Raw genomic sequence first — 27,538 nt, 5'->3', positions numbered from 1 at the left:
TTTTATGCAAGAAAGTTTGGTGTTTCTTTTAAAAAAGCATACAAAAAGGTTTGACTTATTGACTACAGAAATCAAAAAGCCTTTATAATATCCTAAGTAGCAATGTGATAACTTAAATAAATAAAATAACAATACAAAAAGTGAATCAAATGTAATTTCCTAATTCTTCCTCTGTTTCCCTTTCACTAGGATGAGATTAATCAGCCTCAATCTTTCTACCTTCATGCCATGAGAAAACCAGGATTCTAGGTCACAAATTATGTTAAAATGAGGGAAATGTTGATTTGCAAATACTGAACGAGCATGCTGGAAGTATGTAAAGGAGATCTGGCTGCTGTGACAATAGCAATGAATATTCTCTTATTTCAGGTACACCAGAAACTGAAAATGAGAAATTGCTTATAATGTGTTCTATAATTACATAAAGTAATTAAAAAACAGTTACCAAATTGTGTTGATTGGGTTAACCTGTCTGCTTTTAACACTCTTTTGGTGCACAGACTGCTTGTAGGAAGTATGTATAGCGATTATATAAACAGAGTGATACTTTTCCAACTTATGCTTAAGTAACAGAGATGGTAACCACAATCTCTTTGCCAATAAAATGACTAAATAACAATGAAAGGACATAAGTATCATCCACTTTTCAAAAAGGTAAGTGACTTGAATATCTGGTAAAAAGAAATTCAGCATGTGCTGGCTGTTATGCTATTTGGGAGTCAGTATGACATACTCATCATAAAAATTAAGAGATTTTAAAAATAATCATGGCTTCTAACAATGTTTTAAACCTGTATTCTTCATCTTTTCAATTATATTTCAAAATCATAAATGAAAATAAAATGGAGTTTAGTTTGGAAACATGACATTGAAACTGTTACTAAGCATCCTCAATTTAAAATTAATTTTGGTTTCCATGGTATTTCAATTTACCTGTCTCCATCCCGAATACGCCTAAACTGTGTGCTTAACAGGCACATCAAAGTTGGCCCCAGACGGCTCCCTGGAACTAAGTCTTCTACCATTAGAGCAGGAAATAAGTCTATGTTCAGTGGGGACCCATACAACCTATAAATTGAAAAACACAAATATTGAATAACAAATATTTTACAATTACAAAATAATCAGTATGTCATGAAGCTAAGGGCAAGAGATACAAATAAATCACATTAAAAATGCCAGTGCTACATCCTTTGTGAACAACCTGTGGGTGTATGTGCAAGAAATCCTGCAATGTAGGTTGTATGTGTCTCTAACACCATGGGGGTCTAAGTCTACTCCACAATTTCCTTTCTCCTAGTATCTTTCTTCTGATTTCTTGGAATTGTTTATAGCTTCTATTTCCTGCTCCTCTGTACACACTTCTTCTTTTACTCTAGATGAGACTAATTCTTTGATTTTGTGCAGATAAACTAGGAATGGCAGGTAACTGAAGACTTATTTTCAAACACGGAAGCTCTAAGGAAGAACAGATTACTGGTAGGGAAGGAGGTTCACATGGCACTACAGTGAATGATAATGCAGTTTGTTTTACTGTTCAGAATGAATGGAACTGAACATGTAACTACTTGCATGAGACTGGCATTAAATATGACCTTACACTGAAATAGCACTCATATGTAACAGCATTTACAAAATCAAATTAATAATTTCTTGAACACATACTGTATGTATTAACTTATTGTTCACAGAGATGTTTCTTAAAATCCCTTTAAGTCTTTCTTAACAAATATCTTTTTCTAGATAAGGCATTTAATAACTAATTTTGCATGCACATTTAGATAATTGACTGTTTTTCTTCACCTCAGGCTCACCTGCTAAGCTTCTCCCTGATTTCAGGATTCTTAATTTCATTTTTCAGATCTTCAAAAGTCTGAGCTGAAGAAAGATTACAGTAAACTCTAAAATCATGATAGGGAGGAATTCCATGATCTCTGCCTCTCTGAATATTCATAGCTGCCAGATCTAAAGCCACAGTACGTGCCATGGAGAAGAGTCTTTCTGTTAATTCTGTATTGAGTAATTGTGATGGGACACGCATCTTACCAGCAACACCAAAAAATCCCCTTAGAAGTGGATCAATGCCTCCTTCATTTACAATCCGAAACGGAGAGAAGAATGCCTTATGAAGAGGTAGATGGCCTTGTGGAATTGGTTCAAAGTTTTCATCCAGTCGATACAGAAAAGGATTAATGAGTGTGTGACCAAACCTAAAAGCGGCAGTTGCAAACTCATTAGTTATGCCAGAATTAACACTGGGATCATAACCCTTATATTCGCCAAGCATCTTCATGCCTACCTCTCCAAAGATCTTAGGGAGCCAGTGGCTAAATGTTATGTGTTGCATTTCTGCACCAACAATTTTGCGTGTTTCGTGATATATTGTGTCACCGTCCCAGTGCGGATTGAGTTTCAGTAGCTCTGTGGCAATTCTGTTGTGCTCTCTAAACCACAGCGTGTGGATGCTGGTAAGACCCAGCTGTTCATTGGAGCGCTGATCACCAGCTAAAAAGCAGGGTATTGGGCTCTCATTTTCATCCCTCATACATTCTGTTGGTGGGCCAGTGGCAAATGGAAGAAGAGGCTTGCCAGATCTCTGTACGATGCCCTGTCTAAGAAGACCCCTTTGACTCGCCAAGTCTCTGATTTCCAGTGCTTCATGGTCCGAACTGCCGTACACATTTGATGCATCGATGTATGAAGTCAGCTGGTTGATCTGTTCTCGGGGGTACACAGAATTCATCAGGAGAGATGTCATACCACTTCCACAAACTGGACTGGAGCGTACAAAAAACATGCAGCGCGCACCGTTTCGAACTCTGGGATCATTTGGTGGTATCATAATCGAAAAGCACGGAGGATCATTTGTACAAACAGAACTGCAATGCTGACCATCTGAAAATCTGGCCTCACTTAGGGCAGCTACGGTGAGGTCAAGGTCATGGTCAAGAAACTGACCCCATTGCATGAGCATGTGAGTGTACTGGTCATCAGGAGTTACTGTTTCTGTCCCAATCAGAGTAGTTGAAACCAAGCGAGGCATTGGGAGTGCATAACCATTAGAGAGCCTCCTGGGTTCAATCCCTCGAGGCAAATTAAATCCATTTTCATAGACTGACTTTAACAGACGTTCAAAAGCTGTCAGAGAAGCACCCCACATGGGATGCTGAAGGTTGTTGCATGTTCCATCGTGTGTCCTGTACTTCTGGTGGAAACACATATCTGAGCAGTTGTTCACTCGTCGATGTGCTGTACAACCTGAGAGATTAGCTATCAGATTCAAGTACTGGGGAGATACAAGGTCATTATAGTGATAACCTGAAACCAGAAAAGAGAGAAGGAGAAAAATCAAAGGCTTTATAGAATCACTGTCCCCACAAATTTACATTTTTCACTAGGTTAAACATCCTTATTTTTGAAAAGGAACAGTAATAGTCATATACGTGTATTTGAGCAACAATTTGACCACTACTATGTCAGGAGGAAACTTTCTAAAATGCCAATTAAAGTACAACTTTTACGAAATTATCAGAAAAGGAGCTTATTACTTATTTGCTTACTTAAGAAAGCAGAGATATTTTCAGAAATAAAAGTCTCACATTGAGACAAATGGAACATTTTCCCCATATTAGTAAAAGCATTTTAAAAACTGTCATTAACACTTATGTGGACTTCAAGTCTTTATCTTTTTAGACTTGATAATTCACTGAACATTATTACTTTGTTTTGCTTTATTACAGTGAAAGTTGCAGACTTTTAAGAAAAAAAAAAATCAATAAAAACTATAAAAGAAAATAACCGCTAGTAAGACAGTCAAACATGGAGTGTGATCTCTAGGACAAGTGATGTGGAGTAACTCCTATTCACACTACCCAGGACAAGTTTCTAAAGAAAACTGGTGTTTGTGTAGCACTTGGCACAGGTTTCCTCTGCAGTCCACACCATTTGCCTCTGGAACTAAAACATACTTATCATTTTCCTGCATTTTTTCTCAGTTCATGGAAAAATAATATATACAAAATATATACCATAATTCATCAAAATTATGTATTTAGAACCTCAGATTAAGACTGTGTTGCATGATCTCTGTTGTGGTACGACAGCATGTGGAAGGATTGAAGACCATAAGGTCTCCTAGTATAATGTTGGATGACTGCAAATAGTAGAAGAGTCAGGCTGTGCCTTGTCCCTGCTGCCTATTAGGAATCATTCTAAAAGTGATTTTTACCTAGTAACATTTGGATTTAATATCAGGAAAAGTAAAAGTCATTGATTCTGGCTATTCTGCTACATCTACATTATCTGCTTGTGTAGACCAACAGAAATGTGTCTGTAAAGTGAAATTTTTGCTGCTGAGAGACACATGCCCACTGTATCCATTGTAGAACTGGAGCAGGTTTCCTTCAGAAAATCTTTACTTTGTTCTCCTGGATTGAGTGTGGCCCTGAACCTGATTTTTCATTTAAGTAGAAAAGAATTCACACTGTTCAAGACTATATCACAAATCACACCAAAGCACAGTAAGTGGGGACACCTGGGAGATTCACTTCAAATGGGAGCTGCTGATCCAAAGCAAAAGGCACATCTTGAGGGACTAATGTATATACGGATGAACGAGGTTCCAGGATCCAGGAAGGAGTCCAGGAGATGGAATATATGGCAGTGTAGCTGTATGTTTAGCGAACTAGAAACCATCATACACCACCATGGACCTTAATCTGGAAAGCCTTCAGTCAGGAATAAAACCAAACTAGCACTATATCGGTAAAAGGAAAAAAGGAAATGAGTGAATGTACAGTGGTACCGTGTTCCCACAGGCTCAAAGGGTTCCCAGCATGATGGCAATCGCTCAAGAATATGAACTGAATGCAGTTTTGCAAGAGGTTGGAGCTGGCTATTTGCACACAGTCGGGAAATGTTATTTTTAGTCCTGAGCTCAGTCCCAGAGTGCCTGCAAAGACATTGGTCTTCATCTAAATTCAACACATAAATGTGTGTTAGGCACGCTGGATCTCTGCCAACTTCCACAATGTGGGGCAATTGCAAACAAACCACCTAAATTCCCACTTTTTCTTTGTTGAAAGGGACTAGATTGCTCATAGCTGCCCAGCTGTGACAAGACCTGTGCTCAGTCAAGGCAGCTATGTTTTCTCAGCCTCAGGCTACAAGTACTTTACATGGTTTACAAGTCAAAGCAGTCAGAGACCTAGTGCTTGCATTAGGCAAAACTAACAGGCTCGTGTAGACATACAGAAATTATTTTATAGAATATTCCAGACTAGGAAAAAGAAAAACAAACCACAGAGCAAAACCAGGAAGTGCTACTGGGTAATGTAGCAAAATACATTCTTTAAGGATATTATTGATAGCTTATTATAATATGCTGGCTACCAGGGCAGTTTAATTCTAAAACTACACCCAGAAAACATATCTTCGTTATAATAACACTCCTGCTTAAATGATTTTCATTCATCATGGAGTTCTTTCCTTATGATCATTATTCATTTGAATAAACATTTGTCTGCTGTGGTTATCCTGGTTGCCATCCCCATTTCTGAAATCAAGCTGTGAGCAAAACTTGACTGTGAATCTTTTGGGTGGAATAACCTTTAGTACTAATTTAAAATAAAAGGTTCAGCTTCTCTTTTTAGAAGTTCAAGTGGGATGCAATGTCTCATTACAGATTAGAGTTCATAGCTTTCTGATGCCAGTCTTTAATCCTTAATTACCCCTCATGCTGTAGGCACTAACTCTATCTCTGCTTTTGAAAAGGCTAGGTGCTGAGCACTTCCAGTCCTTAGAACCTGGCTAGCTTAACTCACATAATATTACTCTTTTTTTTTCTTCAAATTGCAAGGAAGAGGTTTCATATAGTCATGGAAATATTGATTAGAAGGGGGACCTCTTATCCAGACCAAGCTCCTGCTTAAAGCAATGCTGTCTTCAGTACTAGATCAGCTCAGCTGTATACCTGCCTAGAGGGCTTGAAAACCTTCAAAGGCTGAGACTCCTCAGCCTTTCTGGATAAATTGTTCCAGTGTTGCACTGGCCTTCTGGTGAGAAACTGTTTCCTAAAATCCAATCTGAACCTCCAAAGCAGCAATTTGTGGCCACTCCCCTTGTTATACAATCTGGCACTGCAGAGGAGAATTTGGCTCCGTACCTCCTTGAGATATTCAAAGGTTTTACATTAAAAAAAAGTCTCTAAATGGGAAATTGTCAAGTTTCTCAATTGTTCCCAATGCAAAACTGCTAAATAACACCTGCCATTGGGCTCTCCATTTCGAAATAAAATGAAATAAGAACAAAAATTACCATTAAAATATCTGAGTATTAGGTTATTCAAATGAAAACATATTTATTTCGCTATTCAAGTTTCCCTAAAAGCCAGGCTTCTGTGGATTCTGTATGGTCAAAAAGCATGCTCTGATTGTGAACAGAATTTCCCGTATCAGAGTTGGCTGATTTTGTGTTCATTTATCTGTATCTGTAGGCTTTAATGCCAGTTTTTGGTAAACTTTAGGTTTTTGACTACTTTTCACTAGGACTTGTAATAGTGAACCAGTTCTCACACATTGCATTTCATATGTTGCTAGTATTATATTCAATACGCTTGAATATGCATCTAATAAGAGAACCAAATCAAATTAGCTTGCTCTTATAAAACATCAGCCTTCAAAGAATTTTGAATAAGTTTTTGTGGTAAACAATTCATCACAAATTATTTACTCAGCCCCTAATAATGAGCTTCTTTTACTAGTAAATGTTGCAGTAGTCCACAAACCTTGCAGCCTAGTTCATAGTCAAAGTTTTCGGAAGTTACAATAAATACTCAATTATAAACATCAGAAAGAATATAATAAGTAAAAGTATTTCCTCTAGATTTTCAGTGTAGTTTTTGGCTATGTCTCAAATCTCTAAAGCTCTCCTAAAGCTATCATTATTTCCAAACATTTCAGTACTATGTTTCAAGTCTATCCACACACATCCACACATTAGCTGTATATGCTCCAGCTGGACTTCATGAATTTGAACTTGAACTCCAATACCTAAAAGGCAGAAACTAAACTTCATGGTTTTTTTGCTATTTATTAAAAGCAATAAGAACTGCATTTCTCAATACATGAGCTCAGTGTTAAAAGAAGCAATTAGCCCGGTTCAATGTGCACTTATAGAATAAGTAGCAAATAATTCTTTGAATACTGTTGTGGTACATGCAGAAAGCTTGGTTTGTAAAGTATACAAATCCTTCTTGTTATATCATCTTTGCTCCTTGCCAAGGCATGCCGACACTAAATGGTTTTTCTTAAAGAAACAGGAACAAAATACTGCTTATTTTCAACACACAACAGATAAGTCTGTTCTGCTATGAGACAACGGTCCTAATAAATTAACACACATGGAGTTAAAAACCAGGATACATTAAGCACTTCCATTACACTAATTTTGACCAGTAGAAGAATTTGAATCTGAACTTTTGCCTAATATGTCAACATGAGAAAAAATAAAAACATTCTACTTGGAGAGCTCAAACAGAGTTACATCATAATGAACAATGTGCAAACCAAGGACTGAATTTTGTAAAGTTTTGCAAAGTCAAATACTTCACCAATTTCAATGTAATGGTTCTGTAATTGGGACCAAAACTCAGAAAATAAATGTCTCCTGAAGTATAATGAATTAAGAAGGCAAATACACTTCAACATATTAAAATAAGGAAAGAGTACTGACTTGTTCCATTCAGGTCAACCATCAGACCATCTTGTACATGATCTTGAATAAGCTGTAATGTCCTTTCAAATATTTCCCCAGCTCTTGCTTGCTCAACAGTGTATGGGTCCCTTGGGTATCGAAATAAGGCTAGCAAATCATTTGGAGAACGAGGACGACTGATAGATAATTTGGAAAAAACAGTAAATGTACACAGGAGTTACAAAACAACAATACTACATAAATCATGTAAATGTTCAGCAACATGATTAGTACATACCTTGGTCATTCATCTCAAAATGGAAGGCAAACCAAAAAGGAAAAAAATTAATAAAATAATAACACATTAAATATTTAGTTGCATTTTAATACAAATTATCTCAGCAGAAAAACTGTTGCAGGGAACAGAGATCTCAACAGGACTGTATAAACAATAGGAATCCTTACATGTTAAACTGTTAGCTTCTCAGAACTAACCAGATGTTAACAATGTCTTTTAAATAATAAAACGGTTTCTTGTTTAATAAATCTTCCATTATTTCTAGTACATACAAAATTAATTCTGACTTCTCAGAACAAAAAACCCCGAAGGAGATACCTGTCAAACAGATGTGTACGTGTTGAATTTATTGCTCTGTCAACAGTCGCAATTGCTTCCACAATTGATGTTTGTACAAAAGGATCTCCATTTCGGCTGACATTGGGAACTATAGAAAGAGGAATTCACATTTTATTGCAAAAATGGCCACACACAAAAAAGATACTTCTGTAAAACAGAGTCTAGACACGACATCATTTCGGTTGTACAAAATAAACCCTTGTTCATTAAGCATTAGTTCATCCAAATATAAAATTCTTAACCATTTTGGAATTCTATCAAAGCATATTACAGTGGAACAAAACTTATTTAAAACAGAAGTTAATGTAAGTTTAAAAGTCATCTTGCTTCTAACTCTAAAACAAAATAAAGATTAATACCTATAGTGTTTGACTGTCCATTAATCAGACCTACAATTTCAAGTACAGATAATCAAATAAAAAATGAGTTGTTATTATTAAGTTTTTTTTCTGGTGTGGTGTATTATCAAGTTTCAGGTGTTGGATCAAGAGCCTGACCTATATCCTCTGAAATCAATGCAGATTTCCCCTTTGATTTCAACTAGTACTGAATTAGTATTGAATTCAAAGAAAGAATTTAAAGGGCTTACAGGAATATGTTACAAGTGGTACATAATGCACACATTTTACTGTACCTATTTGGTACAGTAAATTAACATTGCTCTTCTCTCGAGCATAGTATAATAAGCAACACACAATAATTTTGGAGGGCAGTAAATATTTTATCTATTTTGATCACTACTTTGTTTTCTACTTCAAAATTATATTTTTCATACTAGATTAAAAATCACATGCTTAAAAGTTACTTAACAACTCTACATAATACTGGAAACTCACTAATGGATAGGCATCTGCCTTTTAATGGAGTGGTCAGTTATAGTTGGACGTTTGTACAACTATCTAGGGCTAATAAGCTTCCTTTCAATCTAAACAAAGAACTACCAGATCCAGGGGCAACAGCTAACAATTTTCAGAGGGTGTTTAGATTGGAGAAGTCACACAGGAAGAAGGGTAGAGTAGGGAAAAAGTCCAAAGCAAATATACTGGAATAAAATCAGCAGATGTACAAAATCAGATGACATAAAAACTGTTGTTTGCAAGCTTTTCATTAATTTTTTTCTAGGTAGTTTTTCATTATTCCTGCATAAATGGCAGCTTAAACTGTGTCTATATGAGTTTCATACTCTAGACCCAGGCAATCAAATCTAACTATACCATCAAATAAAACAGTCCCTGGCACTTCATAGCTGTAGATGAAGCCCCTTTCTGTGTCCTAAGGCAAGCCTCAGGCTCCTGACAATCTACTCCCAGCATCCAAAATGAGCTGACCCTTTCCATGGTTCCTGAGGGCAAATAGTCCCTGATCTGTCCTAATTACCAAGTGTCCTCCTTGCCTGACACTTTGATAGCAACCATAGAGAAACATTATCAGATAATATAATTTACAGGTTTGCTACTCTCACTTTAGTTGTTTCAGAGAATGTTTGTGTGCCACAAACCATCTGGATAGAGTAACATTGCAGACTGTAAAAATAAAACGGCTGGTTAACTTCCCTAGTGCTGTCTACATTAGATGCAAGCTTGATGTTCACATGCAGAGCTATTTTTCCTGATTAGCGGTGCATGTGGGCTGAATTATAAACCTCGGTCAGAGTTTAACTATACTATACTTGATTTTTGTTTAGACTATTTATTGCTAGCAGTTCTCTTTTTAGGCTGAGAAAGATTAAAGCTCCTCGCAACACTTTTCACACAATACATTTTTTTTTAATTTGGGGAGGAAGGGGAATGATTTTTACAAAGCAACAGAAAAGGACAGAAGAAAATGGCAATAGAAAAGGCAAACATGGCCAGCAAAAACTGCTCCCCAGCTTGTCTTTATTCTGTCTCAGTGTTAAGAAAATATTTTTATGCTTGAGAAATACTGATAAAACATTACCCTGTTTAAAAGAAATGTTGACATGCAAGTTTTTAGGCATTTCTGGCTATGCCATTATTGATACTCTCTATGTAGAAATTATCCAGTTCTTATAATTTGTCCACTTGTCCTTCTTGCTTCTCTGAGAGCTTCATTTTTTTAAAACAACCACAGAGAAACAGTATCTGATATCCCATTAGTTTTAAGGAAAAGTATCATTTACTGTTTCAGATTGAATGCAGATTAATCAAGGGTAGTTTCACTAATTTTAGGTATATTCATGCTACTGTTGACAAGAAATTAACCACATTACAATTAATTACTGCAGATCAGCTAGCACCAGGTTTTGTAGTTTGTTGATTTCAGTGGATGAAAATGATCAGTTGACACCTTCACTACATGAATGAAACTCATTCCACTAGGGTTTTAGTTCAATTTACAGTTTCGTCTTTCAGAGTTCTTATTGATTTGAGATCTGGCTAATATTTCCTAAACAAAAACATTTTTTTGCTATGCATCTCCAGAGTAACCAAGATTCACCGATTTCTATGGACTTCCTTTCCTTTGTAGACTTCATATATGTAGATGCAAGCTTATTACTGAACGATTCTTAGCCCTACAATTTTTGTCTCCTCAATCCTCTTTACAGGTTGAAGAAATATTACTTTTTATAGAGGAAAGTATAGATTAAGTCTATTAAAAGCAACTTAGGCCAGGGAACATCATAGTTTTATTGATAGTATGTGATTGATATCATGGCAATCAATAGATTAGAAAAATCACTGACACATATTTATTAATAGTAAACAAAACACAGAACATCAGAAACAACACTGGGAAACAATATGCAATATGCTGAAGAAATCACTGCTCTATACTAATTTTTCAAAGATATAAAAATATTGTCTCATATTTTCTACTGAAAGACAGAAATCATAGATTTTTCTTTTATTTTCCATCAAAATAATCTGAAAAATCAGCAGTTTTAGTCAACAAATTAGAAAAGCGGTATGGTCAATCTTTGTAAGAAAGTTATTTCCTTAGCCTCTTTGGATGTTTTATTACCAATTATTAGATAAAAATAATTGATAACTATTATTTGCCATTATTTCTTTTGAATAATTAGAACAAGATCAAATACTCTCCTTTTCTTTCTCTGTTTTCTTTTTTAGTTTCTTAAGATCTGTATGAATTTCCTCAATTCTTTCACAATGGTTGCAGCCTAATTTTTAACCAAGTACTATAAGTGTCCCTTTGAAGATGCCAGAAGAATTTTGTCAAGTTATCCCTAAAGATTAGATTGTGTATTTGACCAGCAAATTCTAATAGGTTCAAACAATATCTTGAGAAGAAAGTTGAAAGACTGACTTGAGCCCAAAGCATAGTTTGTTTTGAAGCTTAACTCCTAGAGACATTCCTATTCTAACATATTCCCATCTTATTCACATCTGTAAGATTAATGATGAAAAAAAATGAAAAACAGAAAGAGATAATTATGGAAGAAAAAGAAAAATTTGAATAAAAGAGCAAATTTAATATTTTATTAATTTTTTCATCTTACACATTAAGCAATTAGAACAAAACTAATTATCTAACTCATACCTCTCAATCATATATCTTACCATTTACACTAAGCACCATACTAACAGAGGAGTATCCTATGGTGTTCCGGGCAACACATTCATATCGGCCTTCATCAGCTGTTCCGACATCGCGAATGGTAAGAAATCCCTCCGGACTAACATGAAATTTTCCACTCTCAGTCACTTGTACTCCATCCTGCAGAAAAGCCCAGAATTTAGTTATTCTAAATACACTTGTTTTCATACATGAATTTTTGTCATCTTTTTCTCTTCTATTTTTATTTTTTATCTTTCTATTTTGTATGCCAAGATCATAGTCAGATATATTTAGATAAACTTATATAGGAAAAGTACATGTAATTCTAAATTGTACAATGTATTTCTTTACTTTTAAAAGTACTCACTATTATAAATCTAAGTATTTTAATAGCTATAGGCTCTCACCAACTAAAATCTATGACCCAAAATAAGATAGCACCTCTTTAGAACATATATATTTAATTTTTCTCAAAATTAACCAGCAGAAATAGATCTCAAGAGCTTTATGTGTATCAGTTCTTCATGTGCTATGCATTTAGAAGCTATTTAAGGTTCATTAAAGTACATTTTCTAATGCTTGCTCATTGAAGAGATGAATATAATCAGAAAAATTGAAAATCAATATTAACAACTCATTAATTCACTGGTAACTCTGCTAATAGCTCTATAGTTTGATATGGTAATTATTACACCAATGGAAATCAAAGCCACAGTTACTGAAGCCTGTCCTGGTTGAAGTGTCAACCTAACAATGTCAAAGAGCTCACCAATACAGTATTTGTTATTGTTTTGTATCTATAACATCATTGAAAGCGTGATTATTAATAAGATATTTGCACAGAACTGTCTCTAAATACAGAGACACTTTAAGGAATATATGTTATGAATTTTAGCTGGTCTGTATAATGATTTGCATAACTATATATGTATATTTATCCCTTTAAAATTCATATTTAGTATCTATATACATGCTCTGTATTAAAGATTTACTGATTAAACTTCAGGTAATGTTTTCAGACACCAGAGCAAGCAATAATTTGATAATGTGCACTTTAGTTGGCTAATTATGAAGTGATAGAAAGGCTGCTGCCCTTCTGCAATAACTGAATATCTAGTACCTTATTCCATGTAATGACTGGCTCCGGCTCTCCTTGAGCACTGCATGGGATCTGCACATTTGTGCCAACCTCCACTGTCATGTCACTGGGAACACTGGCAAATACAGGAGTCACTAAAAAAAACACAAATGATCCATTGATAAGGTATGAAATACAACTTGTGCAGAAAACAATCTAAAAAGAGGTCAGCACTCCTATTTTTATTAGTTACTGAACATTTCTTAATCTATAATACTAGTCTATCTGCAATTTTTTAATTGCTTATAACTTTGTCTTAGAGATCAAATTCCTTTCTCCTGGAGAAACTGGCTTCCCATGGTGTGGACGGGTATGTTCTTAGCTGAGTTAAAAACTGACTGGATGGCCCAGAGAAAGGTGGCAAATGGAGTTACATCCATTTGGTGGCTGGTCACAAGTGGTATTCTTCAGTATTCAATACTGGAGCCAGCCTTGTTCCCTATCTTCAAGGATAACTGGATGAGGGGATTGAGGGTACCCTAAGCAAGTTCACAGTCAACACCAAGTTGGGTGGGAGTGTTGATCTGCTGGAGGGGACGAAGGTTCTGCAGAGGAATCTGGACAGGCTGGATCAATGGGCTGAAGCCAATTGTATGAGTTTCAATAGTGCAAAGTGCCAGGTCCTGCACCTGTGTCACAACAACCCCATGCAGCACTACAGGCTTGGAGAAGAGTGGTTGGAAAGCTGCCCAGTGGAAAAAGACCTGGGAGTGTTGGTTGACAGTGGCTGAACATGATCCAGCAAAGTGGCCAAGAAGGACAAGGGCATCCTGGGTTGGATCAGCAACAGTGTGGCCAGTATGACCAGGAAAGTGATTGTCCCCCCGTACTTGGCACTGGTAATGCCACACCTCAAATCCGGTGTTTAATTTAGGGCCTCTCACTGCAAGAAAGACATTGAGGTGCCAGAGAATGTCCAGAGGAGGGCTGGTAACAAGAGACAGAACAAAAGGAAATGTCCTTAAGTTGCACCAGGGGAGGTTTAGATTAGATATTAGGAAAACTTTTTGCATAAGAAAGGGTTGTCAAGCACTAGAACAGACTGTCCAGAGAAGTGGTAGAATCACCATCCCTGGAAGTGTTCAAAAAACGTGTGGACATGGTACTTGATGACATGGTTTAACAGCGAACATAGTGATGGTGTTACATTGAAAGTTGGACTTGATGATCTTAAAGATCTTTTCCAACCTTAATGGTTCTATGACTCTCTTCCTGATGTCTGCTTCAGGGTGATTTTAAAGTACTGTTAACTTCTAACATAACAGGCTAGTACTTGTCAAAATCATTTGAGTTCCCACCAATTTAGAGCTCTGAAAAAAATTTCTGTCAATAGCTAAATCTGTACAAAGTCATCACAATGAACATTCCATTAATTTCTGTCATCTATTTTTAAGTTTGAACTTTTTAAGTAGCAACAACAGCAATTTTTTACATGAGGGAAGCAAAACCTTCCACAACACATTCAACCATGAATCTCCCAGCAGGACTTGCTGAGGTGCTAACTCTTGACAGCATTCCTACCTCCCTGACACCAGCGAGCCTTAGGCCTTAAATCATCCTCCAATTCTAAGGACAGAGTACACACTGTTACCTAAATCTAGTGTGAAGAAAATTAATGTATTTTTTAATTCTAACTTTTTTCAAATCCAGATTGGCACCTGGCACTCAGATATCATGAGAAGCACACACCAGATCATGAAGACGTTAAGAATTGTATTTCTTCTGTAATGTATTAGTGTTTTGGGTGGAGTGTGACAGGGCAGAGGGCTGTGCTTTTATAGGAAATTATTTGGCCACACAACATACATTTATACTACCAACCAAATGTGGCCCTGCTGTTAAACTGTTCGTAAGCAAATGGCTATCAAGGACCAGAAACCATTTCAAATAAGGCATCCAGAGGCTGGTATCCAGCACTGTGGGATAAGAGCTTGGCTCTATGGATGTGAGCCACGCCATGCCAGCAAATAGGCCTGGACCACTAATCCGTATTCATTAACACTGATTTAGCCACAGTGACCACTGACTAGACATTCCTCAGATGAACAGTCCTTTTGTTAGAAGCCCAGAATTAAAAATGTTCTCTTCTTGCACGACTGAAAGCAGTATCGCAATTAATCTATGGAGAGCTCCAGTTTCAGGTTGTATATTCAGCATTCAATCTTGTATTTACTGCCTTTTAGTGACTGGAGTTTGCAACCTGAGTTGCACAAAAGTCCTTATATTAAATGTTACTCAAATTCAGTGAAGTTTAACACAGCTGGAAAGGTACAAAACTTTTTAAAACTGAGATTTGTTTAATATAATTTTAACCAACAATTTTATATAAGTAGAAAAAGTTATCTCAATTTTGACAAATCTATCTTAGTACTACTCTTAACCAAGAAAAATCAATGGAATTTTTTTTTATAAACTTATAAGTTTAGGAAGACATTTGAACCCCTTTTGTTAAAATACAGTTTAAAATTTGGTCACTAAAAAGAAATGCTTTGAATGAAATGGTTAATCTCCTTGAATTTAGTTAAACATCAAAGTACTTAAATAAGTTATGAATGTTAATATGATTATAATTTATCCTAGAAGTAGCTCACTTAGAATTTACTTGAAGAAAAATATTAAAAAAATGGACTTTGGGGTTGGTTTTCTAGGGGGGTTTTTTGTGTCAGTTTATTTTAAGTATAAGCAATGACTTTTCTTTGTGAAGTTCATTCTGCTGTTGTAAAATAAAGTGTTCTGTTCATGGAGATAAAATATTATGTGAATAACACTATTTAATTAACAGTATAGAGCCTTACCAGAAAACAGACTTTTCACAAAACATTTTCCCAAGCATAGGAATACTGTCATCCTCAAAGAAAACCTCCACTCTTTACCAAAAAAAAAAGTAAATCAGATAAATCTCTTTCCAGGAAGACAGACTGTTCTAAAGGAATGATACCCTGTACAAATATTGGTAAGTATCCATACATGTTATTTATTAAAAGCCACTTGGGATATAAAAATAGATATACTCAGAAACAATCACACACAGTACTGTGTATTTTAATGTAAGCTTAAATATTTCTTTTTTTTTTTTCCCCAGCAGCAGTGCATGGAGAGCATACCTCTAGGCTGTACAGTCAGATATACAACAATTCGTTGGGATCCAATAATGTTGACAGCTTGGCATTCATACTGTCCCTGGTCATGCAGAGCAACCCTGGAAATCCTTAGGGTTCCGGACGATAGGACTAAGTGTCTTCTGTCAACAGACAACTGGCCTCCTGGAACACACAACAACGGCATTTGCTGTTTATAGCAACAAAGTCCCTTTGTGTCAGAAAAAGGGAAACCCAGAAGACTTTAAATTCCATAAAACACTGGAAAAAATTAAACTTTCTTAAAAAAACCCCACACCTAACAACAAAAAAAAAAAAGCCAAAATGTTTGAAATCTTTACTTCTCAGAAGATAAACATGAAAAGCAAACAAATTATATGTGTGCACACAATCATAATCCTGATCTTTTCTCTGTTTGTGGTAGAAATAAATATTTTCATTTAAAGAACATGATAGAGCATCCAAATGAGAAGACATAAAACACCAACATGTGTTACTGCTCATTTCATATGCCATGTGTGTAAGACACAATTCATTTCATGTGCCTAAGCCATGTAGGGAATTCACAGAAAAACACATAACACAAATGAACACACATCAGTGTCTGTACCCTATCCTTCCCTTATGGACATTTCATTTGACTGGAACAGTCTCAGTAGAGGGAGAAAGAAGGACATTATCAGCATCAAAATGATCAATAGTTTGTTAAAAATCTGCTTTATCTACCATAATTAAGAATTTCCTAAGAGTTGTTTTACCTGCTAGAGCTGTTTCATTTGAATCAAGTGGAATATTTGCTTACTGATAAAACACCCACTACAATATTTCTTCCTGCAGGATTTGGCTTAATGCCTTTAGAGCCATAACTTGATAAAACAGACAGCAGAGCACACCCCAGTGCTCCTGTCAGTGTGCATTAAGTGACAGAGATGTTCATATACCGATGGCAGTTACAGGCTGGACCGTTCTGGTTTCTGAAGAGAGCACATCCCACCTAATTTCTGATCTCCAGTTAATGACAGCCATCTCTATTTCTTCTGCAGTACACCAGCAGTGACTGCTGCATGCGATTTGCCCTGTATTTCTTAAACATTTATTACTAGGAATCTATTATGGATACAAATATTTTAATGGCTCTTTTTTACTGAATAATGAAATCTGCTTGGGTAGCTAGCTTATATGGGACACCTTGTCTTTTCTAGCTAACTGAGAAAGAGATGAGCTCTGCTTCCTTCAGAGACTGAAGCATCTAAACAAATACATGCAACTCCTTTCAATATGTGAGTGATTCCAATATGACAGCTAAACTATTCTAGTAGTTTAAAAGTAAGAACAGAACACACTTACCTCCTTTAGTCCAGGCAATAACAGGCTGGGGATAACCTTGTGCTTCACAAGGGAAGTCAACAGTTTGCCCCTCAATCACTGTTTTGTCTTGAGGAGTGACAGTAAACTGAGGTAGAGCTACAGAAGAGAAAATAAAGCTGGTTAAAAAAAAACAACTGAAAAATGCACGACTCTCTGAAATTACATGCCATTTCCTGTGTGAGTTGAATAGTTCATGTTGGTGGGAAGAAAGATGTTATTGGGACTCTTTTGTATTGTGACTGCTATAGAGCGGAGAGCTGGGTAGCCACTTGTGCAAAAGGAACACCTCCCTGGTGTCAGTGAAGTCGTGTGGAATCTGCTGTCAGATTCAAAATAAGAGGTACAGTAAGATTTGTAGAATCAAAACACAGAGTGTTCCATGGATTAAAAATACCTTCTTCTCTTTCTCTCAAAACTCCTCAGCTATATTGTGAAGAAAATGCAATGTAATCAAAACCATCCTGAGCTGCTTGTTTTCTTCCATACACTGAAGGAAAGTAGTGAGTAGTGTGTGTGGGTCAGGTTCTGCAGTAACACTGTTCACTACCAGTGTGAGAGGTGATTTGTTCAGCTCTCACAATACAATTGTCTACCGATGAATAATAAAGGAACAAACCACACAGATAAGTTGTTTTGTATAGCTTTTGAACTCACTAACAAGGCATTTGTAAGAACGCACGCAGGATCACTCTCCAGGGGAAAAGACAACACAGAAAGAATCGTGCCTTGCAGAATATACCACCTAAGGAGTCTTTCTGCTGTGCCTTTTGCAATCGGACATGTCTATCTTGCGTTGGCCTTATTAGCCACCAGCGTGCCTGTAACAAATGTGGATAGAGCCTTTCCCAAATCTTCAGTCGAGAAGCCTAGCCATGAATGAATTAACATGAGAACAGAAGCAAACTTGAATTTAAAGGTTACTCAAAGTATTTTGTAAATTAAAGTTCCACCATGAAAGTATGTGCAAAAAATATTATCTATATACACAGGAGACTTTTGATAATTGTTCTCAAATACTCTATAAGCACAGTTTTGACAAACAATACCAAAATTATTGCAATCAAAATAACTTAGAGTACTTTGACTTTTGCTTTGCTTCAGTTGGCAGAATGATAGTTTCTATTAAACTCAGAGTTCTCATACTCACTGAAGTGTCTACAAAAGAAAAGCAGCACAGATCTTTATTCAGAACTCCATTTCTAGTACTCTGGTTGCTGCCTGTTACAGAAAAAAATTAATCCTCCAAAAATTTGACTTTTTTGTTCCTCCAGGCAAACAAAATATAATAAATAATAAACATTTCAAAACATCAAAATAATGACAATAATCAATGAAACTTAACTTTCAGGAAGACAGTATGTAATATCTTACACTATGTGAAATGTATAGCAACTTTCTTATTCACTACAATAGTGCAATTAAAAGTAAAAACTCCATGTTTTTAGTTTGGCTCTGTCAATACAGAAAAAAAAAAGACAAATCTACACAATTTCAAGTAATACATCACTCCTAGCTTAACGTTACCTACCTTGGACTATGATGTATGCAGTTGCATGGATGTTATCTATGCTGTTAGTTGCAAAACATGTATACTCGCCACTGTCCTCCTGCTTTACATTTTGTATATAAAGTCCCCCTGACGGAGTTATTGTGATGCGAGGGTCATTTGGCAAAGGTGTTCTGTCGCCTTTGGTCCAGGTAATTCGTGGCTGAGGGTGCCCAGTTGCACTGCACTCCAAGGTAACACTCTCTCCAACCAGCACTTCTGTATTTTGTGGGTGAATCACAAAACTTGGCCGGGCTGTGAGAAAACAGCAATGCCTAAATATGACTTTTAGATCACATAGCACTAATTTAGACAAATATTGCAATAGTTTGGGATGTCTAGTGGGGTTTTTAAAGCTCTGTTCCAACATACTTCTATTTTGGTGCAAACTCTGCCTTGCTTTAAGTCTAATCTAATCTGACATTTACAAACATCAATAAATAAAAACCAAAAGCTCATAATTGCACTGGTGTTTTTTTTAACTCCCATTAAAAAAATTTTCAAACATTTTGTTCACCTATGCTGATCTTTATAAAGATCTCTTCAGAGGCACAGACACTGAGACCCAGAAAACAAACTGGCTAAAAATTGCCATAAGTGCACAAAAGACAAAACAGATTAAGCAACATTTTAGTAACTTCTCCCAAGTATACGAGTACTTGTCATTGCAGGGACATTTTCAGTTTACCTGATGCTGTGTGTCAAAACAAAATGTTCTCACAGCAAAGTTTGATTTTTAAAAACATTACAGTCCTGGACAGGAATTTCGTGCTTGCAAGCATGACGCCTTGGCTAGACAGGGGTAAAAAGCTCTTGAGCAACAGTGGCTACACAGGGTGTGCCAAAGCTTCCACGAGTAGCCTGTTCAGAAGATTGTGGTTTTCAGGTACCCAGAGAGAACATTATTGCACTGACCAATGTTACAATGCAACAGTCTCTTTTCCTAACGTCTCTACAGTCTACAAGATTATAATCAAAACTGCATACTACAGTAAACATATTAGCTAACTAGCTGATTTGCATTTTTGTTATAGGAATATTATAGCTCCAGGATCTAATTCTTAAGATGCCCAAGGACAACAAATCTACATGTCAAGAACATACAAGAGCCAAAGCATTTTATAACAATCTTATTATCAAAACAGTTCTCTACCTGAATGCAAAATTCAGACTTGATGTTCTTTACCTGGTGACTCAAAGTATCTAAGAGTAACTTCCTGAGTTTTCACTTCTCCAGCCACATTTTTTGCCATACACTGGTAAATGCCTTGGTCTGTTTCTTGAGTATTCTGAATCATCAATGTGCCATCATCTAGCAAGTTTAGACGGGAATCTTCTTTCATACTGAGCTCATTACTGTGAAGAAAAGAATCTGCTGGAGTTAAACCTTTAAATCACAAGCACAGAAAACTGCCAAATAATAAAACCCAACAGATAAATGAGCCAAAATAACTTGGGGGAATTTAATTTGTTAAGTAAAATAATAGAATTTTGCATTTTCTCCTAATGAGAAGAGGAAAAAAAAAAAAGAAACAATTTTGCTTATGCAAGTATTACATCTTCAAAATAAAAAGCTAAAATACTTTTATGAGTAAAAGCTTACAGGGGAAAAAAGTGAACAAAACAGACATACCTGATCTCATTTTTCTTTAAGGCTGTTCTAAGGCTGGCAAAACAATTTAAACTGTTTCCACTGGAAGTATATCATGTAAGTTCAGTACTCAAGATACTTTCTACTAGGAGAGAGGTTAGTTGCTATAAAACCATCTTTGTACCAACCTCTCCCTGGATTGTTTAAGGAGCACCAATGAACCTGATTATAATTTGTATTGGTTTAAAATATAAATTAAGATCAGGTCTTCAGATTATGTCATGGATGCATTTCTGTGACATTAACTAAGAAGTCTTAGGGCGTTTTATTAAAGGAACTGTTTCTCAGTTCACTCCTCACTACATGATGAATACAGAACAGGGGAGGAATGAGTTCTCACCTCCTATGTACAAAACCCAGTCTACTGATCTATTCAACATACTGCTCAACAGGTCAATGGCTTTTGAATGAAATCTTGATATACTCAGCTACCTTGCAAAGAGCTTTGCTCTCATTCATGCAGCCAGGAAACAAGCCAGAGTCAATAATCCCACACCCCAAGCTAGAATTTCTTCTTAAAACTCTTTCATATGTGTATTCTGAATACATGTTTTCTTTGTTTATTATAAAAAGTACATGAGCCAAAGAAAATTTTAATGAAATAATTACACCATCCAAGTTCAAGTCTCTGTTCTTTACATACTCCATAAATCCTGAACCTTTGTTGCACACGGGGTTCTCACTGACTTTAGCAAAAAACTACAGGACCAGGACTCTATATCATTCCATTTTATCAGAATCCAACAAGCTAAAATGCTTTACATAAAATGTGAGGAAATTTATATTACCGATCAGGTTCTCCATTTGTGTAAGAGCATTATTAAGCCAAAGTCTGATTAGCTAGTGGTAAACTTACAATCCACATGTCCATTGTAAATTCACACCACTTTAAGGAGGGTGATGTGCTGCCACATGGCTGTTTCAGCTGTGCTGTGCCCAGTGCTGCTGGAGGGAGCCAGGCTCTGGGCACAGTTTGAGCAGTCACCCTGCAGCAGGCTGACCCTTGTACTGCTGAAAGACAGTCATCCTTTATGGAACCTTCTTTCCATTCCCTAAGCAGCGAGGAGAAGCAATGGAGCAGGTTGCCCATACAGCTTGCGCCGCCTCCAGTCATAGAGGCTTTTAAGACCCATCTGGATAAAACAGAGTGGTATAATCCTGCTTTGAGCAGATGGCTGCACTGGAGACCTTCTCTGACCTGAATTACCCTATTCCTATAAATACTTACCTGCCCTCCATGTACCTGGAATTTGACCTCTCTTTCTCCTCTTCTGGAATGGAGCTTGGAAAAAAGCTACCTCCGAAGAGCTGGGGCTCAAGGAAGACCTAACTCTTATCCAGCTCAACTCCTATAAAAAAGAAGCTTTTGCTTTGCCTCAAAACATATGCAAACACTAAGTAATCTATAGACTGTACATGCAACATGTACACATTGGATTGACTGGTACTTATACGTAAAATGACTCAGTATTACAGGGGTGAGCAGCTTTGCAGGTATAGCTACTACTGAACACCTTACGAATAGTACTAGAGTAATAAAATAATATTTTCTAAAGTTATCAGCTCTTAAGTGTTTAGATCTACTAATAAAAAAGACACAGGCCATTATTACTTCATATGCTTATTAATTATAAGATGTTTCTGCTGTAACAATTCCTTGAGCATGTGGACAAGCACCCAGAAATGTACATGAAACACATACACACATACACACACACAGACAGGCAAACATACTTACATCAAGTTTCTCTCTTCCTTTTTTAAACTTACTTGTTTCGAAGCCAGATAATTTCTGGTTTAGGATTGCCTTCAGCCCTGCAAGTGAAGTACACTGTATTCCCTGAGGTAACGTCCACATCCTGAGGCTCTGATGTAATTCTTGGCCTCTCTGTATCAACAATAAAACATACAAGAAACTCTTACTTGTTTTAAAACTATTAAAAAACAGTAAATAAAAAGATTTCCACACACCTTGTAAAAAAATAGTTTTCACAAATGCTTTAACTTAAAATATGTATATGCTTAATCAGGATTAAATGCACTTTTCCTGATCCAAAAGTGACTGTGGGATTACTGATCTCCTCCATTGTTCCTTAGGACCTTTTAGCAGACTGGAAATAGATTGTGCAAATTTGTATCAGGTTCTAAAGTGGCTGTTTTATTTATTTTAACAGAGACTCAATTTGCCTATGAAGGAAAAACTTCAGAGCAGCAAGCACAAGTGCCATTTAAAATAACTTCCTCTAGATAAGTATCAATGCCTAACCTGCCTCTGACAGAATAATTTGTACAGCTTACTTCCTGCAGTTTCCATATTCAGGCTCCTTAGATGTGCAGAGAGCTGGTAGGATGCCATGTGAATTCTTCTTGCACCAAATTCCCTTTGTACTACCTATTTTAAGAACCTTGTAGATGCTTATGATCATAATTTTCATGATCAGAATTATATCCAACACATAACCAAAAGGACAATTCACTTATTTTATACCTCGGCTTCAACAGGTGGTTGGGTAGGCAAATGATCATAGCTTGAACAAAAATCACAGAATCACAGAATATGAGGAATTGAAAGGGACTCACGAGAATCACTGAGTCCAACTCCTGGCCCCGCACAGGATCATCCCCAAGAGTCACACCATGTGTCTGAGACTATTGCCAAATGCTTCTTGAACTCTGTCAAGCTTGATGCTGTGACCACTTTCCTGAAGCGCCCAACCACTCTCTGGAGGTGAAGAACCTTTTCTCTAACATCCAACCCTAAACCTCCCCTGACACAGCTTCAGGTCATTCCCTCGGATTCTGTCACTGGTCACCACAGAGAAGAGATCAGTGCCTGCCCCTTACTTTCCCCTCATGAGGAAGTTGTAGACTGCAATGAGGTCTCCCCTCAGTCTCCTCTTCTCCATGCTGAACAGACCAAGTGACTGTAGCCACTCCTCATATGGCTTCCCCTCAAGGCCCTTCACCATCTTCGTTGCCCTCCTTTGGACACTCTCTAAGAAGTTATTATCTTATATTGTGGTGCCCAAAACTGCACAAAATGTTCAAGGCCGGGTGAGGCCATCCCAGTGCAGAGCAGAGCAGGACAATCCCCTCCTTCGACCGGCTGGTGATGCTTTGCCTGATGCCCCCCAGGACACGGTTGGCCCTCCTGGCTGCCAGGGTACTTCTCACTCATATTCAACTTGCCATCAACCGGGACCCCAGGTCCCTTTCCATGGCACTGCTTTCCAGTATCTCATTCCCCACTCTGTACATACATCCAGGGTTGCCCCATCCCAGGTACAGAATCCGGTACTTCCCCTTGTTGAACTTCATGTGGTTGGTGATTGCCCAGTCCTCTAACTTGTCAAGGTCTCTCTGCAGGGCCTCTCTGCCTTCAAGGGAGTCAACAGCTCCTCCTAGTTCTGTGTCATCTGCAAACTTGCTTAGTATCCCTTTCAGTCCTGTGTCCAAGTCATTTATGAAGGTGTTGAAGAGCACAGGGCCTAAGATGGAGCCCTGTGGAACCCCACTAGTGACAGGTCTCCAGTCTGATGTTCCCCCATTCACTATTACCCCTTGTGCTCGACCCATGAGCCAATTGCTCACCAACTGCATGATGTGTTTATCCAGCTATGTGCTGGACATTTTGTTCAGAAGGATCCTGTGAGAGAGAGTATTGAAAGCTTTACTGAAATCCAAATCTGCATTTTGATTTCAGGACACAAGAGGTGCTGCGTTGAACCCCAGGGTGCCCATGGGGCCAAGTTTTTGCACCCCTAAGATAAAGGAATACAGACAAACAAAAGGATTACAAAGGTGTTTATTCATTAATCCTCAGTGACAGAGGATTTCAGTGCCTGTGTGGGGCACTCCTTATAACTCGCTGTGGTTTGAAGCTGGTTCCCTGCCAAATCTCCAAACCTCAACACAAGAACTCCCCCCCCCGCCTCCTGAACCAAGGGAAAAGAAATAAAAACCAAGAGAACCGAAACAAGAGAGAGAGAGCTAAAGCAATATATATAAATATATTTACACTTATATTACAGTTATATACAATTGAAATATATATATAATTTCAGAAGGAAAAGGGAAAGGGAAGGGGGAGGGGGAAGGAAGAAAAAAGAACAAAATCAAAATAAAATATACATGATTAATAGCCCAAGATCTAGAAACTAAAAGAATTAGCAAAAGAATATCTTACTACTCTCCTTGGGAAAACAGAAAGTCACGCTGGAACAACTGCCAACAACCTCTGTCTCCCAAGGTTGGCAAGGCCTTACCAGGCCTCGCTCCCCAACACGACAGACTCAACAGCAGGGAATCTGCACCTCCAAAGCCACCGAAAGGAAAGAGGGCGAAGGCCTTTCCTCCTTTCTTCTTATACCCTGGCTTACGTAAAAATCGTAGGGAATACCAGGAAAATCTGGGCACTTCCTTGGTTACAAACTGGTCACCAAGGAAGGCCTAGACTAAACTACCACATAACTATATATGAGTAAAAAATAAATTCAGTAGCTCAGCCCTGATTCCAACAATATCAACAAAATTTTAACAGCAAGAACTGTGTCATAAGGTGCAGTTCAGTAAAGTTTCTTTGCTTCTTTTCCCTTCCATAAAGGGAATAAAGGATAACAAACAGTATTAATGCAACACCAAAGACCCTAGCTGAAAATCTGGTTATGATCAAAACTAAAATATAAAAAAGAAAATTAAACTCCTTCAGGATAATCACATTTAGCTCCTCAAGGAGAAATTTCAAATATGGATGTATTTGTTTCATTAAAGACAGGTTGAGGGGTAAAAGCAATCAATTCTGTCAGAAACACACAGAAATAAAGAAGAAACAGAGGGATATTTCTTATTAACCAGAGGTGGCCAGTGTTATCAAATAGAATAGAATAAAAAAAATACAGATTAGATACACCTAACACATTAAAGAAGCCATCGGGAAGTGGCAAACTCACCACAGTTCAGTTCTTCTGGTGTTATTGTGGCCACTGATCTTCCCTGGATCCTTCGTGGGTACTCACAGGTAGCTGCTGCTTGAGCATTACCCGATTCTGCGTATGTCTTCAACAGCTCCGCCAGCCACAGGATTTCACAGTCACAGTGAAGAGCGTTTGAATCCAAACGCCTGCACAAAACACGAAGCAGCCACAAGTCTGTTAGCAAGCTTCGACTATTTTGCTAGGATCAACATGGTTTGTAAATGGAGCAAGGCCTTTATCTGTGAATACAATGGGCAAAACGCAGTGCAGGTGATGGTTACTTGCTTATAGGCACTCTGGTAGCCTTTATTAGAAAAATGTGTATTATTTTTACTGCACAGGCAGTAAAAATCACAGAATACATCTAAACATCACAGTAAGCATCTATAATGTTACTCTTAAACTCTTGCATTTAGTGAATAAATCAGATTTTATTTAGATGTTATACAAACTTTGCTTAAATAAGGAACTTATACAGTTCTCCCTACATTTTGTCTGTTTAATACTTATTAGTGCAGCAACTTCACAGCTACCCTGACATTTTTTCTTCTCATTTTGCAAATGAGGCAAATGAGACAAAGACCCACAGTTTTATTTCAGCATTAAGCTCTCATTGAGTTCAGAGGGTCAATGTTTGTAAAATATTTGCCTATCGCAGATAACGAGAACCTATAAATTCTGTTGACTTTCTTTCCAGTAGTGAAGTGCCCTATTACTACATTGAGCACTGCACCTTCTGGAAGAGGGCCCTGTAGGAAAGAAAACATTAAGTACAGAAATTAAGTAGAAACAAAACTGCATGGCAAAACAACCTCAGTTTGGTTTATCTTTGGGGGAAGTAAACTTTTAGATCATTTTGTCTTTTACTATTTCTCTTAACCTCTTGCACAAATGCCCACATATAGTTTCTTCTCTGTTCTCCTATGAAAATCAGACACAAACAAGCAAAACTATTCTAAAAGTCACTGTACAAATGTCTCCCAGTATGTCAGATGTTAATGGTAAAATTAATCTGGAACTCAAAAGTCAGGGTGTGACTTTCAGGGATAAGTTGCCCCAGGCCAGAGGACACCAGGTCAGTGTAGCCCAGTGTCCTCTTCCACTAGCAACCACTATTAAATTTCCCCTCTACATAGGAATTATGTAAAGATCCCTCCTTTTCTGTTTCATTTGAACTACAGAAGAATCTAAGGAAGGTATGAGTGGAGCAGTTACTACTGGAAGGTGCATACATCATCAAAATTTACAGTGCTCTGACTTTCACAGCTGGAGGTGTGATTTCACAACTGTATTAAACCAACAGAACCACCTTCCTGTTGCGTCCCTTGCAATCTCTTTTCTCGGTGGAGACTGTGCTGCAACTCACTGCACTGCACAGCCTCAGCAGTCCTCCTGGAAAGGTGGGCATGAATGCATGACTACCTTTCTCAAAACAGCAGTCTGGGATAATTTAACACATGTTTATCCTAGATCAGTGGAGATCCAAAGTGAAGGGCAAAAAACTCTCTGAAAGTCATCTTACAATGGTACTCATTCAGTTCAAGTTTTCAAATGTTACTGAGGGACTAAAAACCCTCTAGTTTTCCAAGATAATGTCATTTCAAGAAGAACTGGCTTCTGGAGTTGCTTGAAGTATATAAGCTATAAGAATGGAAAGTAATAGTTATATTCTTAAATCATTGAGCACCTTTTTATAACCATGTTTTTAGGATCAGATAAGGACAAGAAAACCAAAAGAAAACACCAAATTATCAAATATTGAAAGACATCACAGAAGGATCACCCAGTAAGACATAGACAAGAGGAGGGGAAAAAACCCAAAACAAAATCCAAAGAACAATCCATATATTATTTAGTCTATAAAACAAGACCACATGATTACAAATAATCCCAATATA

At 37.2% G+C, this 27,538-nt stretch overlaps 1 protein-coding gene across 1 annotated transcript in view; it reads right to left on the bottom strand.

Annotated features, from left to right (window-relative positions):
- PXDN (peroxidasin) overlaps positions 1–27,538 on the bottom strand; it is a 91,376-nt gene that overhangs the window by 20,949 nt on the left and 42,889 nt on the right. The window contains 12 exon segments of the mRNA XM_029965815.1: positions 934–1,068; positions 1,815–3,318; positions 7,732–7,889; positions 8,309–8,417; positions 11,869–12,025; positions 12,987–13,099; positions 16,109–16,267; positions 17,450–17,566; positions 18,999–19,271; positions 20,203–20,372; positions 22,438–22,555; positions 25,617–25,786. Of these exon segments, the coding sequence (XP_029821675.1) occupies positions 934–1,068; positions 1,815–3,318; positions 7,732–7,889; positions 8,309–8,417; positions 11,869–12,025; positions 12,987–13,099; positions 16,109–16,267; positions 17,450–17,566; positions 18,999–19,271; positions 20,203–20,372; positions 22,438–22,555; positions 25,617–25,786 (3,183 nt within the window).

Source organism: Manacus vitellinus, unplaced genomic scaffold (assembly GCF_001715985.3).
Source record: "Manacus vitellinus isolate BGI_N305 unplaced genomic scaffold, ASM171598v3 scaffold_11_pilon, whole genome shotgun sequence".
Lineage (NCBI taxonomy): Eukaryota > Metazoa > Chordata > Aves > Passeriformes > Pipridae > Manacus > Manacus vitellinus.
Note: the sequence above shows the minus strand (reverse complement) of the source record. Positions and strands in the feature narration are given on the sequence as shown.